Source organism: Seriola dumerili, unplaced genomic scaffold, assembly GCF_002260705.1.
Source record: "Seriola dumerili isolate Sdu_G_001 unplaced genomic scaffold, Sdu_1.0 BDQW01000147.1, whole genome shotgun sequence".
NCBI lineage: Eukaryota > Metazoa > Chordata > Actinopteri > Carangiformes > Carangidae > Seriola > Seriola dumerili.
Genome location: NW_019174402.1, coordinates 636,794 through 653,044, shown reverse-complemented (window position 1 = coordinate 653,044; position 16,251 = coordinate 636,794). Strand labels below are relative to the sequence as shown.

The 16,251-nt window shown below is 40.3% G+C and overlaps 1 protein-coding gene across 1 annotated transcript in view; it reads right to left on the bottom strand.

Moving 5' to 3' along the window:
• Nucleotides 1–3,295: 3,295 nt before the first annotated feature.
• cpne2 (copine 2) overlaps nt 3,296–16,251 on the bottom strand; it is a 37,552-nt gene continuing 24,596 nt past the window's right edge. The window contains exons 14-16 of the mRNA XM_022749868.1: nt 13,430–13,563; nt 7,512–7,748; nt 3,296–3,835 (exon numbers count right to left, since the gene is read on the bottom strand). Coding sequence (XP_022605589.1) covers nt 3,728–3,835; nt 7,512–7,748; nt 13,430–13,563 — 479 coding nt within the window. The 3' untranslated portion in view covers nt 3,296–3,727. The remainder of the gene's footprint in view (nt 3,836–7,511; nt 7,749–13,429; nt 13,564–16,251) is intronic.

Below are 16,251 nucleotides of genomic sequence, written 5' to 3'. Positions count from 1 at the left end.
TATAGTAAGGCATAAAAAGTCATAAAAATGACATAGTATAGTAAGGCATAAAAAGTCACAGTATAGTAAGGCATAAAAACTCATAGTATAGTAAGGCACAGAAAGTCATAAAAACGACATAGTATTATAAGGCATAAAAAGTCATAGTATATTAAGGCATGAAAAGTAAAAAAAATGACAAAGTATGGTGAGGCATAAAAAATCGTAAAAACGTGATAGTATAGTAAGGCATAAAAAGTAAAAAAAAAACGACATAGTATAGTAAGGCACAAAAGGTCAAAAAAACGTCATAGTATAGTAAGGCATAAAAAGTCATAGTATAGTAAGGCATAAAAAGTAAAAAAAATGACATAGTGTAGTAAGGCATAAAAAGTAATGAAAACGTCATTGTATAGTAAGGCATAAAAAGTCATAGTATAGCAAGGCATAAAAAGTCAAAAAAACGTCATAGTATAGTAAGGCATAAAAAGTCAAAAAAATGACATAGTATAGCAAGGCATAAAAATGTCATAATATAGTATGGAATAAAAAAAGTCATGGTAAGTCATAAAAAAGTCATAGTATTGTAAAGTATAAAAAGAGAGAACATGTAAACGCCACACAGAAACGCCACAGGTCTAGGGTTCAAATCCATAACCTTCTCACTGAGAGGCGACTGTTGTAACCACTTTCCACTGTGCTGCCCTATAAATAAATCATGGTATAATAAGTTATAGAGGTGATGACTGGTTCACTGGGAAATCACAAAGTTGCAGAACTCCTGACGGCTCAGTTAAAGGCCTAGTTTCTGAATACAGGCTATGTGCATTTCTCTGTTGACTGAGCATCTTGACACTTTCACAGTATGAATATAGAACCTAGATCTGGTTTATATTAAAAAAAGACATGGAAATCTCAATCTTCTTCAATATGGGAGTATCTAATTAGTCCTAATCAAATAAGAAGTAAGTGCTCTAGCTCAGGCTACAGTTGCTTTTCATAGCATCATCAACTTGTAATTTTACTACCTTTACATAGAAGCACATCTAAGATCTACACAAAAAATGAAAAAGAAAAACAAATGAAATGAAAAACAAAGCAAAAATAATATGGTTCCAGCCCAGTTGGCTTGATATACTGAGGTATAAAATACATCATAGAAAGCCTTTCTTTAAAAGTTGGCTTGAAAGATGAACAGGTTTGAAATACGAAAATGGAAGATGAATGCTTGGCTCCATAAAAAAAAAAAAAAAAAGATTATGCTGTCACTCTTCATAGAGAGTCTGACAGTTTTTTAGAGGTTAAAAAATCAGAGATGAAGCTCAGTGCCAGACCTACATGGGCTATAAAATGAATGTCTAAAATTGTACTAGATCAAAACTAATGCAGGTAATTGGATTCTGGGGTGTGTATTCAGTCCTAATTAAAACCTTGGCAGGAGAGTTGTGCATGTGGAGCTGAGCTCACTTTGCTGAGTGAGATAGAAAAACAGGGTGGCAGTCAAAATAAGATAATATGAAAATATAAAGACTCTCCTTGGCTTTAAACAACCTAAACAGTCCAGTGTTTGTACTTGTCTTTAGTGGGTAAAATGTCTGAGTGCGCCTCTTAGGGTTTGGGAGTGACTTAAAGTCTCTGTAAACACAGACTGATGATGAGACTGAAGATAATTTTATCTTGCGTTCATGGCCAGTAACAAGTATTTTGGTTTGTCTGAGTTCACTGACATCATTAAGGAAGCCATGGGTTTCTCAGTTTAACCAACAGATGATGCTCAGTACCTCTGGTGTAGCGGTGAAAGGAGTTGCTATGACAACAAATAATAAAACCAACATTCACAACACGGCATACCAAACACAAGCCTTTTAGATGAAAACAAGTTGCCAGCAGCCACCTTTTTTTTCAATCTGGCAATTATTAATGTTTTCAAGCACCAAACCAGAATGTTGTTTTTGTAAGAATTATTTTTTCTCTCCTTCACTTGTATATGTTTCTCTGATGCCACATTTTGTGTGAGCTGAATTCACTCTGCTGAGTCTGTTTGACTGGTAGCATCAGACTGTAATTCTCTATGTCTTTAGTCCCTGAAAAACCAACAGCAAAAATCATAGCTGAGTCATGTGGAGTTAAACACAGATCTGGTGCGAATGTTTTTTGTCACCACCCACCCCTCTGTTTCTCTACAGCCATTTCTTCTCTTATAGAGAGCCGGTCTTAGTAACGTTTGAATGGGGAAGTTGATTTGTGCCTCTTTGTAGTCATTTTTCATCTTTTTGTGGTTGTTTAACATTTCTATGGAGTCATTTCACAGCTCTTTGTAGTTGTGTGGCATCTTTTTGTTGTCATTTTATATCTCTAGTCATTTTGCATTTCTCGTTTCTCATTCTTGTGTGCTTATAGCCACAGAAACACATAGGACGTGTGACATTTTCTTCAGTTTATTAACCTGAGTTTGGACATAGACACAACTTTATAAAATTAATATCACATTTAGTACAAAGATGCACAGTAATACACATAGAAGCAGTTTAAGTACACAATTCAGCACTGCATAAAAAGTACATTAAAAACATGTCAGAAACATTGGCTTATCAGAACATAAACAGCATCATATAAATATACATTCGATATATATGCATATCAGAAACGTCTTGTCTCCTGCTCAAAACTGACGGTAACAGCCTTCTCTGACACATCTTTCTTTGCCCTCATAACACTTCCTTTGCTTTCAACATGATCTCATTAAAATATTCACAAAATTTGTTGAATACATAATCTGTAAGAAAAAAAAAATCATGCGTTTGTGATCACCAGCATCAGTTTGTAAACAGTGAATAGATATTGGCAACATGCAGGATGAACCAAAGTCATAAGAAATACAAGGCAAACAAAGTGGCCCCATATTTAACAGCCAAATGGGTTTGCACAGTATCCCACATCTATCCTGTGTTAGTGCTACAGCTACCACTACGGCCTCATTCGCCTCTGACTCTGTCCTCTTGAATCAAATAAACATAGTGGAGCGTTAAACCTGCCTCTCAAACGACAGAGGAGCAAAACTTCTAAAGAAAACCTCGCCCCTGTGATGGAGCAGGGGTGAGGACATAGTGCTCTGTTCAGGCTCAGTCTGTGAATCCGACACATATGAGCATAAAAGCAGCATTCATCTGATCTGCTACCAGACAAGGATCCTTACGACAACAGGAGAGGAGTCAACCACTGATATAGTTCAGCTTAGAAGGGACTTTACACCAAGGAGTTGTATGTATCACATGGTATCGGTCACAAGACACACACATGCAAAAAGCAAAATTTAAAAAAAAAAAAAAACCTACATCCTGATGAATCAAGATATTTTTCATTCCCCTAAAAAAAAAAAAAAAGGCCAGTGTCTCACCTGCATAATCATATAATCATTTGGAGACACCTGCCATCACTGTAGACATGCAAGGTCCTTTACACATTATCATCATAGATCTGTTGCTGGAAAGCTTTAACAAACAGAAAATATCACTCCGGATGGATTCACACTGGATACTGACCAAACTTTCTTCAACCAGGACAAACGTTGCAAATATAATGGCAGTGATGTCTCCAATGTTTGATTTTTTATATATTTTTTTTTTTTGTAATTTTTGTTCACAGCTGATATACACACTTTCATTCTGTATTGTTTGCCGTTAACGAGAAAAGAGGTTTTGTTGATCACTTGTACAGCGTGTGGTGCTCCCCGTCTTCGGGGGCCGACTCACTCCGGTGCAGAGTTGATGGGTGGGACATTCCGCTGTTTAAAATACTGGGTGACCTGCTGAGGCAGCTCGGCCAAGACCGATTTGGCGAGAGTCTCCTTGGGTGCCTGAGAGAGATGGAGAAAAAAAGAGCAAGAGAGCACTTTAACTCCTACAAAAACAAAAACAAAAACACTGGGCAATTTGAAGTCTTCAGAAGATTAGAAAACTGTCTCGGTTCAGCCTTGCTTGGAGCGACTTTTACCAACCTAGACCTGGCTGATGATTGCGTGACTAGACGTCTGCTAGTCGGCCTATAAGGACACACCTGTCCACATTTGTTTGTGTATAGTCTTTCGTCCGTGGTTTGGGTCCAGTGAATTAAATCGTAACGGTTCAGCCTACAGTGATATTTCAGATAATGGTGTGCTTCCAATACGTTTCACAGTGTGGTGTGAATGAACTCGACTAGCCTGCACAGAGCCCTGACCTCAACCCCATCCAACACACTTTTGGGATGAATTACAAACTCAAACTCCATCAACATCAGTGGTGTCATGGTTTGCTATGGCAGACACCTTTTGTTAGTTTTGTTTGGACTTTTCGCACTTCCTGTTTTATTTTGTAATTGGTTTTCTTGTGTGTCAGTGTTTTTGCTTCCTGTCTTGGTCCTGTTTCTGTGTGGTGATTGTTTGCCCCGCCCTAATGTGTTTCACCTGTGTGCAATCACCCTTGCCTCCTGTGTCTATATAGTCTTTGTGCTCCCCTTTGTCTGTGTCGGTTCGTCTGTTTATTTCTGGGTTTGTCCTCATCGGTTCACGTCGTCTGTTCATGTCTGGTTGGTCGCAGAGCTGTTCACATCCTGTTCATCTCCGGGTTTGTCCTTAGTCTGTTCTTGTTGCCTGTTGTCATCCCCTGTGGTTCCCTGTGCTTGTTTGGTAAAGTTCTTTTGTTTAATAAACCTGTCTGCACCGTCTCCCAAGTGTTGGCTGCATTTTGGGTCCACCCCTACTTACCACATACCCTGACAAGTGGTTCTTAATAAAGAGCCGAAGTGAGACCAGAATTTCCAGAATCTGTTATAGAAGCAGGAAAACCTCATTCCAAATCCCACTGACATTTCCAATGCTTATAACTAATAAAAATCCAGACTTGGAGGAGAGCCTTTCTTAACAGTATACATAGATTTGGTTAAGGACAGCAGTTTATTCTACAGTTCTAATATTGTTGTTTCATATTTCTTTAACTCTATAATTCTATTTTCCCATAACCCCTTTGGCATATGTCAGGTGTGCAGTGATGTTTTTTTGGAGAGCAGCAGCTTCCTCTGTGGTGTCCTGCCATGGACTCCATGCCAGCTCAAAGATGTTAACCAGCTGATTCCTTTAAGCCTTTCACTGTTACTCTGAGGTTCTTTGTTATCTCACTGATCATTCTGCATTGTGCATTTGGAGTCATCTTAGCTGGACGCCCACTTCTAGGGAGAGTAGCCACAGAACTAAATCATCTCCATTCATAGACAGTTCGTCTAACTGTGCAACCCTTTCAGCTTTATGCAAATCAACAGTTGTTGATTGTAAGTCTTCTGAGATCTTTTTTGTGAGGCATCGTTCGCGTCAGCTGATGTTTCTTGTGAATAGCGAACACAAAATGTTTAAGTAGTTTTTTTTTTTTTTTTTTTTAAACTCATACTTGCTCTAACCCACACCTCCAATCTGTTTTCATTGACTGGAGGTTCTCCAACCTGCACTGTGAATGTTTGAATGGTGTGCTCAGTACAGACAAGAACAATACGACGATTTGTGTGTTATTAGTTAAAATAGATTGTGTGTTTGTTCATAATTGTAACTTAGAGGACACATTTATACATAAATGCAGGTAATGCCAAAGGGTTCACTTACTTTTTGTTGCTACTGTAAATAGTTTTACTTGCTTGGTCTCATAAATTAGCATGATCTGACCACAGTAGATACAGAAGATTATTACTTCTAATATAGTCTAATCAATTGTATTACAACAATAGCTACCAACTTCCAATCTAATCACCACCAACTTCATGAAGATAATTTGTAGTAAAAGTTTGTCTGCCAACACAGCTCATCATTTTAGGTCACTCATTAATCCGTTTCCTCTGTTCTGTCTGTTGCTGTCTCTCAGCCTCCCACTAACAAACTGGAACGAGGCCAGCAAACACTGTCTGTTCCTCCCACAACAAAGGAAGTCAGCTCGCCCACTACCAGCCCACACACACACACACACACACACACACACAAAACCCACAAAAATGACAAAAACATGCACTAAATTAGTCCTCTTGTGCACAGCCTGAAAATGTGCACGCACTAATTAACCTGTGTGCCGTCCAACATCATACATGTAAGAACACTCAATAACATTAACACGTTTTACATCCAGTGTAAATATGTTCATCAACAGAACACATCACTGACAGTGTCTCTATTGAGTCCCAGATAACCAGGCAGCTACCATCATCTAGCACATCCTGTGTGTGTGTGTGCAGCTACAGTCTGAGTAGCAACAGGCTGCCATTTGGTAACACATTCACACTCAGACAGCATGACATCATGTCATTACAGTCCTGGTCCAAATTACTGGCAACCTTGAATTTCAAGTACATAATTCAGAATATCTTCAGAAACAAATGCTAATGAACCAATTTTTTTATAACCAGAATATTTCAATAAAATGTCCAAGGTTACTGGACAAAATAACTTATTTAATAGAAGAATAATACAAGCACTTTGGCTACAATAACAGCCTCTGGATGTTTCTTGTAGCCAAGTAGAAGCTTCTTGCACCTGCCTGCTGGTAATTTCTGCCACTCCTCCACAGCTATACATTCAAGGTCTTTGAAGGTTGCACGAGTCCTTTTTCCAATGGCAGATTTCAGCTATCTCCAAAGGTTTTCAATAGGATTTAGGTCAGGACCAGTTAACCATTCTTTTGGATGTGAGTTGTCATCCTACTGAAAGACCAAAGACCCTCACCTCAAACTTTGTTTCCTGACACTGGGTAACACATTTCGCTCAAAAATGCCTTTGGTACAGTCAGTGCTTCCAGTACCAGAGGCAGCAGAGCAGCCCCACAGCATGACAGAGCCTCCATCATGTTTGACTGTAGGTGGGGCGTTCTCTTCCTTATGGGTTTCACTTTGTCACCTTGATGCACTGCGTTCCCAAAGAGCTCTGCTTTGGTTTCATCTGTCCATAGAACATTATCCCAGAAAGTTATCTATGGAAGTTTTCTCAAATATTAATCTTGCCTTTTTGGACCTTTTACTCAGTAACGGTGTCCTCCTAGGTCTTCGCCCGTGGAGCCCTACTTGGTTTAGTGTGATACGTAACGTTACGGGCTGAAGACACCAGATTCCTCTTAGCGCCACCTCCTGGAAGCGTCTTAACACTTATGACAGACTAGGTCAGACTAGTGCGGACTAGAGAGACCAATACATGATGAACTGATGAAGCCGCTTGGATAAGAGGCGAAACGTCTTCCACAGACAAATACAAGTCCAGTTGCCTTCGATTTAATTTGAGAGAGAGATAACACTTATGACTGTGAGACGTCTTGATGACATTACAAACGGGGATTTCCGGAGCTGTGGCAATTTCCTTGTCGCCTTTGGAATTGTTATGTTTTTCGATGTTAGTATTTCTGATGTATATTATAATGACTTGCTCATATTTTCCCTATCAAGTAGTAAGTAGTAATAAATTGATTGACTGAGTGATTGATTGATCTCAGTTGGTTATTCATCTCACGGATAATGATTTCAATACTCACATTACGGAAATCCCTGAAAGGGACGAACTGCACAATGTCCCGAACAGCCTCTTCTCCTGTGTTAGACCTCAAAACACTGGCATCTCCATCCAGGAACTCCATGGCAGCAAAGTCTGCATTGCCCACACCGATGATGATAATGGACATGGGTAGCTTGGACGCCTGTACAATGGCGTGACGTGTCTCGTCCATATCGCTGATGACACCGTCTGTTATAATGAGGAGAGTGAAGTACTGCTGCAGAGGGGAAGAGGGATGATGGAGGGGAAGAGTTGAGAGGATGAAAGAGAGAGAGAGACAAAAGACAAAAAGAGAATTAAGAGAAAATGTAACTTTCGTTGCTAAATTTGAAACAGATCCCAGAGTAGCTTGAAGAGGAATCTGCAGTCTCAATCATGATGATTATATATGCTGTCAATAATGGTAAGCAGAGTGACACTGTGTGAAAAAATAGAAACCAGAATGAAAGCTTCTCTACATTACAGCGAGTTGAGCTCCATTCATATGACAGAGCACACCATCTGTTCCTGGAAAAAAATGGAGGGAAAAAAAGAAAAAAAAAAAGAATTTAGCAGAACAAGAGGAGGAGAAGTGAATGATGAATGACTAAATGAGAGATCAGGCTTTGGGATATGACTGAAAAACCCTATAGCATGGTGTCATGAATTTTTTTCTATACACAAATTCAGGGAACAAACCTGAATAAATAAGTGGAGGAACATAATGAATGCAGAAAAAGGCACAAGGTGTTACTGGACTATTTGAAGTATGAAAGTATGAAAAGTTTGTATGGAAAAGGGGGAATGTTTCATGACAGTTTGGACAGATGGCACTCCTTCTGTCATTTAAAAAAAACAACAAACAAAGATACACTAATGATGTCCTGTTGATGAAATACACTTATATAGAGTAAATGCTTGCGTAAGCGGCAGAATGTTATTTTTTTTGGAGCTACGGTCATTACTGTATTACATTTTGATGCGAATGAATTAAGAAAATATCTTTATCTTTCTCATCACAGACGGGAAGTTTTGGGCTTCTCTTAAGGGGAAACCAAGAAAATACACTAATACTGATTTTATTATATTGTGGGGAATTAGTAATGCCACCTTCATGAGCACATGGCAAAAACAATATCTGCTCCCTGTGCTAGAGACCAGACACTGAATATCATAAAATGTGGAACAGTAGTGTTTGCCTTGTAATACATTTCAAGAGTAAAAACATGAGATGACACACAGAATTGATACGCAGCTGTAATCCACATGGCACCGGCAGCCTGCTGTCATTTCCACGTGATAACGAAGTTAAACACAGTGGACGGCTGTGCGTAATGGCACTGTGCTCTGGGATGGTGCAAACATACAGCTGTATGTCTTGCTGCCTTCAGATGCTGCAGGGACTTAATGAACTGAAGGAGAACATTTTCATACAGTTTAAAGCACCTGTAGGCAACAGATTCTGTAAGAATCCCTCATATTCATTTATTTATGAATGAACACATTCCAGCTTTATCCACAAAACTTGAATTCTGACACTAAAAGCTGCTGGTTGGGGAGTGTTTAATTAAAACATTTAGTTTGCTCTTGTTGATAAAATCACCAGAAACAGACGTCTATTCTTATAACATGACATCTAAGACACATTTTCCACCATAATACCAGCAACTCGCTGCTGCTGAATTTGAATGAACCTCCCATCTGTTTGCGCCTCTCCTCCCGTCTTTGCACCACGCGCTCTGCATTAGGCAACAAAATACCACACAGACGGGCCAAGCAGATTTCAGGAAACACTAAGCGGTCAGAGCGCAACTTGTGCTGGTCGCTGCTCTGCCTTCAACTCTTTCATGAATTGTGTTCAGAGCTGGTTCAGTAACTGAACTAGCTGCTAACCAGCTTTGTGATACTGGATATCCAGGATCGCCTGGTAACCCACAGAAAGCCAGACTAAGTTGAACTTGCTTCATGACACAGGCCCCTGGTTTTAAGTTTGAAAATGTGATCTGACTACACGTGAGCACATGCACGGAAAAAAAACAAAACAATGATCGGTTCTGCATACTGGAATGTGAATGGTTATCTTTAGATAAGACAAGGTGAAGACACACACTGACTTTACTTCAATGGTTACTTCAATACTTCGATACGCACGCACGCACACACACACACACACACACACCCACACACACACACACACACACACGCAGGGAGGGCTCTGAAGCCTGTCCCTTTAATGTGCTAACAGCAGCGCTCATTAGAGAGTCATTATCACACAGACAGACAGGGTCGCTCACACACTGAGACACGCGTAGACTGCACTGGCCTGCAGCCTGTGTGTGTGTGTGTGTGTGTGTGTGTGTTTGTGTGTGTATGTGTGTGTGTTAGTTGCAGGAGTGTGTTCGTACACAGTCACACAGTTTGCAGTCGCAGGCTCTCTCATTATCAGGACCAGGAACAGGGACACTGAGGCCGAGCAGCAGCTGATTTGTGCAGCCTACTACCTAAACCACCCACTTTCCCCAACACACACACATGCACCAGTCATCAGCCACTACCCCAGGATGTGGTCCACACACACTTCTTCTGTGGCTGTCACATCTTATTGTATGTTACTCCGTCCCATGGTGTAACCCTGTTTGAACTCACTATAATATAAAACAAGAAAAGGGTCTGCAATCATTTCCTTACAGAAACAATGGGATTCTGGCACACGACACACAAACCTTTGTGCATTTTGCTCATCTATTTGTTCTCCACAGGGTGACAGGGTACAATTATGGACAAAAAGCACCGTGGGAGCATAATGATACCCGGCTACTGCACTCTCTTCAGATTTAGGCAGGAGATGTGCCACTGGATATGTACAAGATGGGGACATGTGCAATTTGTTGGAAGTTTGAAGATCCGAAGCTCCGGCGAGTGTCACACGCCTGTACATTTTGACTGACTCCAGTGGGAACATCGTGCTGAGCCTTACAGGTAATGTCGTTCCTAACCAAAGTCTCCCAAGGCTCCTTCTCATCTTTGACGTCAGCAATGTGTGCGAGACTTCACTGTGTGCCCAGTGTTGTGTTGTTTTAGCTGGAGAGTCGCGCAGTCGGAAACATGAACCCGAGGACAAAACGTGAAAGAGTGCACAGCCATAAACTGAGACACACTGACTGACGGATGGGGAAAGCTTCCTCCAGCTGCACAGCCTGCTATTTATTAAAGGATCCTTTCTCTTTGTTAACTCTAAAATTGACAACAATTCAATTAGAAAATTATAATAGATACATGGGCTTGATGGGATTCTGCTGCTGCACCAGTGGGCCTTACTGGGGTTTGAACCTTTGCCAGCGCTAACCACTGCTGCCTCGCGGTAAACAAGTCTGTGGCTAACAGGCAAATGCTTTTATTTGGATCCCCATGTGGCAGATTTAGAGGACAGAGCAGCAGCAGTGATTGCACATTCAGTTGTGATTTGACTCAGAGACTCTAAGCAGCCAAGCCAAATAACGCTCATTTGAGACTTCTGTATGGCGAAGGGAGAAAAGAAGAAGAAGCTCACTCTGGTGCAACTAGCAAAAGAAAATGTTTGGAAAATCTCTGGAAATCAGTCATTCTCATCAAACCCCAGCTAGACAGCTTTCTAGACAAACAGAATACTGTGTTATTTAAAGGGTTACATATTACAGGAAAGTTGGGGTGTCTGTCCAACACAATCATAAGAAACAAGGAGATGCACTCTTTGGATTCAAACCCAGGCCGCTGCAGTAATCAGTTGCCTTTCAGGGGGAAAGTTTATGCATTTCATGATACTGCAGACAGATGAAGTGGATTTTTTTTCTGTCTTTAATTGAATACACGATTAACGAAGACAGTGAGTTGGCCAAAATAGAACACTCTGTTCCGCATGATGCGATATACACATGCCAAGATGTGCAAAAACGAGTTGATTGGCGTTATGAGCAGTGGTGTCAATGATGCAGTTGTTATTGCCAATTTAACCGCAGCCTTAAAGGAAGTCCTATTTGAATGAGACTGTCCCACACCTCAAGGAATACTACATGGCTTCCTACCAAGAAATGCTACCAAAATAGAAAGCCTTCTCGGGTGTGAGACAGAGCCCTAGGCTTGCTCTTAATTTGGATTTTATGTGTTACTGCCTCAGATACATAATCCAGTGGTTCACCTAGTTGAAAGTACAGTATGCTGTAATTCACAAGTTTGGACTAAAACTGAACTCAGCTCAAACAAGCTCAGCTGGGATTGTCTCTTCTGCTAAAACATGACTCCTGAGTCTTATTAGAGATGACTACAGGTGTGCTGCTAATCTTATTTGTCATGTATAAAGCTTAATACATGCTTTTGAAACTCATTAATGTGAAAGGACCACGAATGGCTACAAGAGTGAACGTATACATGAAAAGTAGCTTAAGGTTGTGTTTTAGGAAGCCAAAAAGAATCCCAATGCTTTTAAAATTTACAGGTCAGATGAACCTTATCTGGTTAGTAAGAGATGATAAGAGGTCATCTACAAACAAGGCTAAGAGTCTCCAGCCATGCCAGGGGTTCTGTGAGCCTGTATGTCAGTAGACTAACATTTTCTAATCACAAAACAAAGTATTACAAGTAGTTCTTGTTTTGTGGCAATTCATCCGATGCTTGCTGAGATGTGTCAGTCTGGGCCAAAGCGATGGACTGACCGCAGACATCCCTAGAGCCATGCCACCAGCAGGAAAAGGAGAAAATGAGATGGAGGATGCCTCCCTATCATGCTGTTAAGCCTGAGAATGTGTGAAATGCCTGGTCAGTGTCTCAGCTGCGAAGTGGTGGAAGGACATGAAGTTGTCACTCCAGTCTGTCACCCTCCTCCCTGACACTCTGGTCAACGTACCAGGAGTTCAAGCCAACAGATGCACACACTTGTTTTTCCTGTCAGCCATCAAGCTGCTAAACAGAGTAGATAAATTACAAGTACAAACTGCCCTGACCGGAATTCACACTGACTGCTGGTCTACTACTGGTGAGTAATTAATAGGGTTTAGTGGTATGTTGGGATGATAATAAAGACCAATACGTTCAGTGAGCAGTGACTGAAGTGAGGCACAACAGAGAGGCAATGTACAAATGTACAAAAGGCAGAGCTGCATCTCAGAAGACCACATTTAGTACACAAGTCAGGCAAATCAAAAAAAAAAAGGGGGAAAAGCATCAAGAAATGAGAGAAGATATCATCTAAAAGATCAAGTAAACGTATTTAACAGAACCGAGGGGCAGAATCTTGTGAAGAGATAAAATCAGAGAGCCAACTACAATCTGTGAGATGTCAAATCATCACCAAGGAGAAGAGCAACAAAAGCAAACCTGCAATAAAACTTTGAAAAACAGAAGTTTAAGATACTGTGATGAAATGTGAAAAGAATCTGGAAGAATTGTGTTTTTCATTTTCTCACTTACCCACAGATAAACCCGTGGTTGTCTTTTCTTCTATGTCTGTGTGCAGTTATAAGGGGCTTTATTTAATGTCTGTGTGTAAAGGGGATTAAGTAGCAGCTACTAGGCCAATGTTACACCATGAATTTTATTCAAAGCCCCAAGACTTTGCTAAATCATAAGACTTGTGCATGTACTTGTTGATGATGAGCGAATGAAAACATTGAGCTGAGCTAACTTCTTAAAACATGCTTTCAAATTGCACACAGAGAATTACATGTGCTGTGGCTAAATGCTAACCTTGGTGTGCTAACAAGGCTAACTTTAACCAGTGGCGATCCAGGACTCTAAGCGGCTCCAGGCAAAGAAACCCAACGGTCAAGCAGCTGTGTTTGGTGATACACAACTACCTATACTTTCTTGTTTTCATTATGTAGATTCAAATGAATAATAATCAAAATGACGGAAAGGCAGATGAACGAGTTAGGTGTTGTCACGTACCGCTGCTTTCTCCTGTTGAAGGGCCTGGGCAGCGAAACGTGCTACATGGCTGATGATTGGAGCAAAGTTTGTTGGGCCGTAGAAACGGATGTGAGGGAGACAGGCAGAGTAGGCCTCGGCGATGCCCTCCACACCTAGAGAGAGAGAGAAAGAGAGAGAGAAAGAATGTATATATATTCAAACACACCTTAAGTTTCAAGATGGAAAGAAGAGAGACCAGAGGAGTAGGAGAGGTTCATGAAGGGGTAAGAAAAAGAAGATCTGCCTATGGAAAAATGGCGTTTACCCATATATCCCAGCTCCAAACCTGTTATAGTTTATCAACAGCAGTGCTCAGACTCAAATAAGCTTAAACAACCAAATCTTGAATTTGTGCCCAGACAAGGTTCATTTGCTGAATGCTAGCCTTCTGTCTCATCAACCTTTTTGTTTCTTTAAGAGAACTAGAAAGTCAGCACGGCAACTTAAATACAGCTGTTTATTTTCCAGTTCTCTTCATTCACATATCAATTTCATCAAAATAAACACTTTCATAGTAAAAAATGCTAGGCATATACTGTATGCATTATAAGAAACACAACACAACTGACAGGAGCACTCGTCTCCATCGTTCCCATTAAAGACGTGACAAAGGAAACACTAAAAGAAAACTTCCACAGGACCAAACATCACGGTTGAAATCAACATCTACCACTCTTCCACAAACCAGTGTGTGAGCTAAAGAAATAACTAAAGCAATTGGCAACTTCAATGCAACCAACCTATAGCCATTTTCTGTAATTGAAAGCGAGGGCTTTAGAAAGTCGCTTCCAGTGCTGGAGCCCAAATTCAGTTCAGTCGCACTCATACAAAATCTCTACAGAGAAACGGGACAAGATGATGCTTGAAATCGGCTGACTGCATTTTGCTTACAACGGACGGGGTTGACCTCCCGCACTACTCAGAGCTATCACTTGTCTTGTTGACCCTACACTGAATCACTTTGCATATATGATAGTAACCAGCAGCAATATTTAACAGTGGAGTTTAGGCTTTTTATTTCTCATAATAGAGTTCTATTTCAATTGCAGATTATATTTCTTTCACCCAATTCAAGTTGAGAATTTATTTTATCTCATTCTTTTTTTATCATTAGAAAATTACTGCATGTGTGGTTGTTTTATTTTTTTTACATATTGAATCGAACCAGTGCCAGAAAAGGGAAAAAGAGGAATACCTTCCTGTCATTGAACTTTTAACTGTATCATGACTGAATCAAACCATAAACCCCAAATCGTGTAACGAATCGTATAAAGACAACGTCCCATCCCTAGTGTACAGTATCAATAGATGTGAAAAAAAACAATAATTTGGTTCTCAAATATTGCTAACCCCCTGGTAAGCAGGATGGTTGAATATTGCACATTACATAACAAGGTTTTATGTAGCAGTTACAGCAGCACTTTGTGACTGCAGTCCTCCAAATCAGGTTTAATTGTTTGACCTGATTCTTTCCATTTAGAGCGCACTGGAGGCTGTATTAGCCTTTCAAAGAAAAGATGAACTGTAATGCTCTCTTCTATAGTTTGTAGAGAAATTGTTGCTAACCTTAAAAATTAAGGGTGCTTGTGGAGGTAGATGTTTTAATAATGACAATCTGTTTTTGGAGAAGCAGATCTTAAAGTTTGACTCAGGTCTCCATCAGCAGCAGGCTGAGTATAAATGTACTTATTTAGCATAAACTCCTGCCTCTGTCGGGCTAAAATATGTTACAAAATTTCACTCTGGGTCTCACAGTTGTGCTCTCAGCAGTTGATTCTCAAGTCATTTGCATTTGTCAATAAACACATTTCCATCCTACACATCTCAAATGCTAATGGTACATTAACAGATGTGAATGCACCACATTAAAAACAGAGTTCTTGCATTGTGGTCCATTAAAGTGGGTGGAGTATACTGAGGATTTACAAATCTGCTGAAATTTAACTAGGTGTGAAGGTTAGGAAATGTTACTTACACTGCATTTTTGTTAAGTAAGCTTTTATTACCACTTATATTTAAACAAGACTGAGAGTCCATGGTCACAGTAGCAACCGGCAGTGCTTTTAGCTTGTTGATGTCAGCATCTTAGCATGCTCACTATGACAATGCTAACATGCTGATGTTGAGAGTATAATGTTTATCATGGTCAACATTTTAGTTTCATTAAGATTGTTTCATTGGTGTTCAAGTGAAAACAACAAGCCACATGCCAACCTCATGGTGGCGCTAGAGGAAGGTTCAGGGTATCACAAAGTCTTAAGGATTCATCCTTTAGGGACCATGAATGTACATTGCTAGAATGCAGCATGCTGCGCTGACCTGATAACAGCCTGTTGGTATTTGACCATATGCTTTGAAACACTGAACTCTTTAACCTCTTTATCCTCTTTACTACTTTCACTTTCTGTAGATGCTTGAAGACGTTTCACCTCTCATCCAAAAAGCTTCTTCAGCTGTGACTGACTGGTGGGGAGGTCTCAGGTATTTGACCTCTTTAGTTGTACATTGCCAATGAATAAATATGAATGCTCTTATCTGGATCTTTCACTGGTCTGAATTGTCAGGAGCAACTGTTTGTGCACTGGCGTTCACACTGCCAACTCAAACGTCTTAAGAAGAAAGTGTAGGTGAAGTGTGAACGTGTTATTTACTCAACTCAGCAAGATACGCTCAGAGGAGTGCAGGACCTGCTGCTGTCACATGATCCGGAGATGGCCAGTCTTTTTTATTTATTTTACTTTTTTTTTTACTGTGTGTCTGGCGTTCTTGTTAAACTGCTCCAGTTTTTATTGCACTGGTGT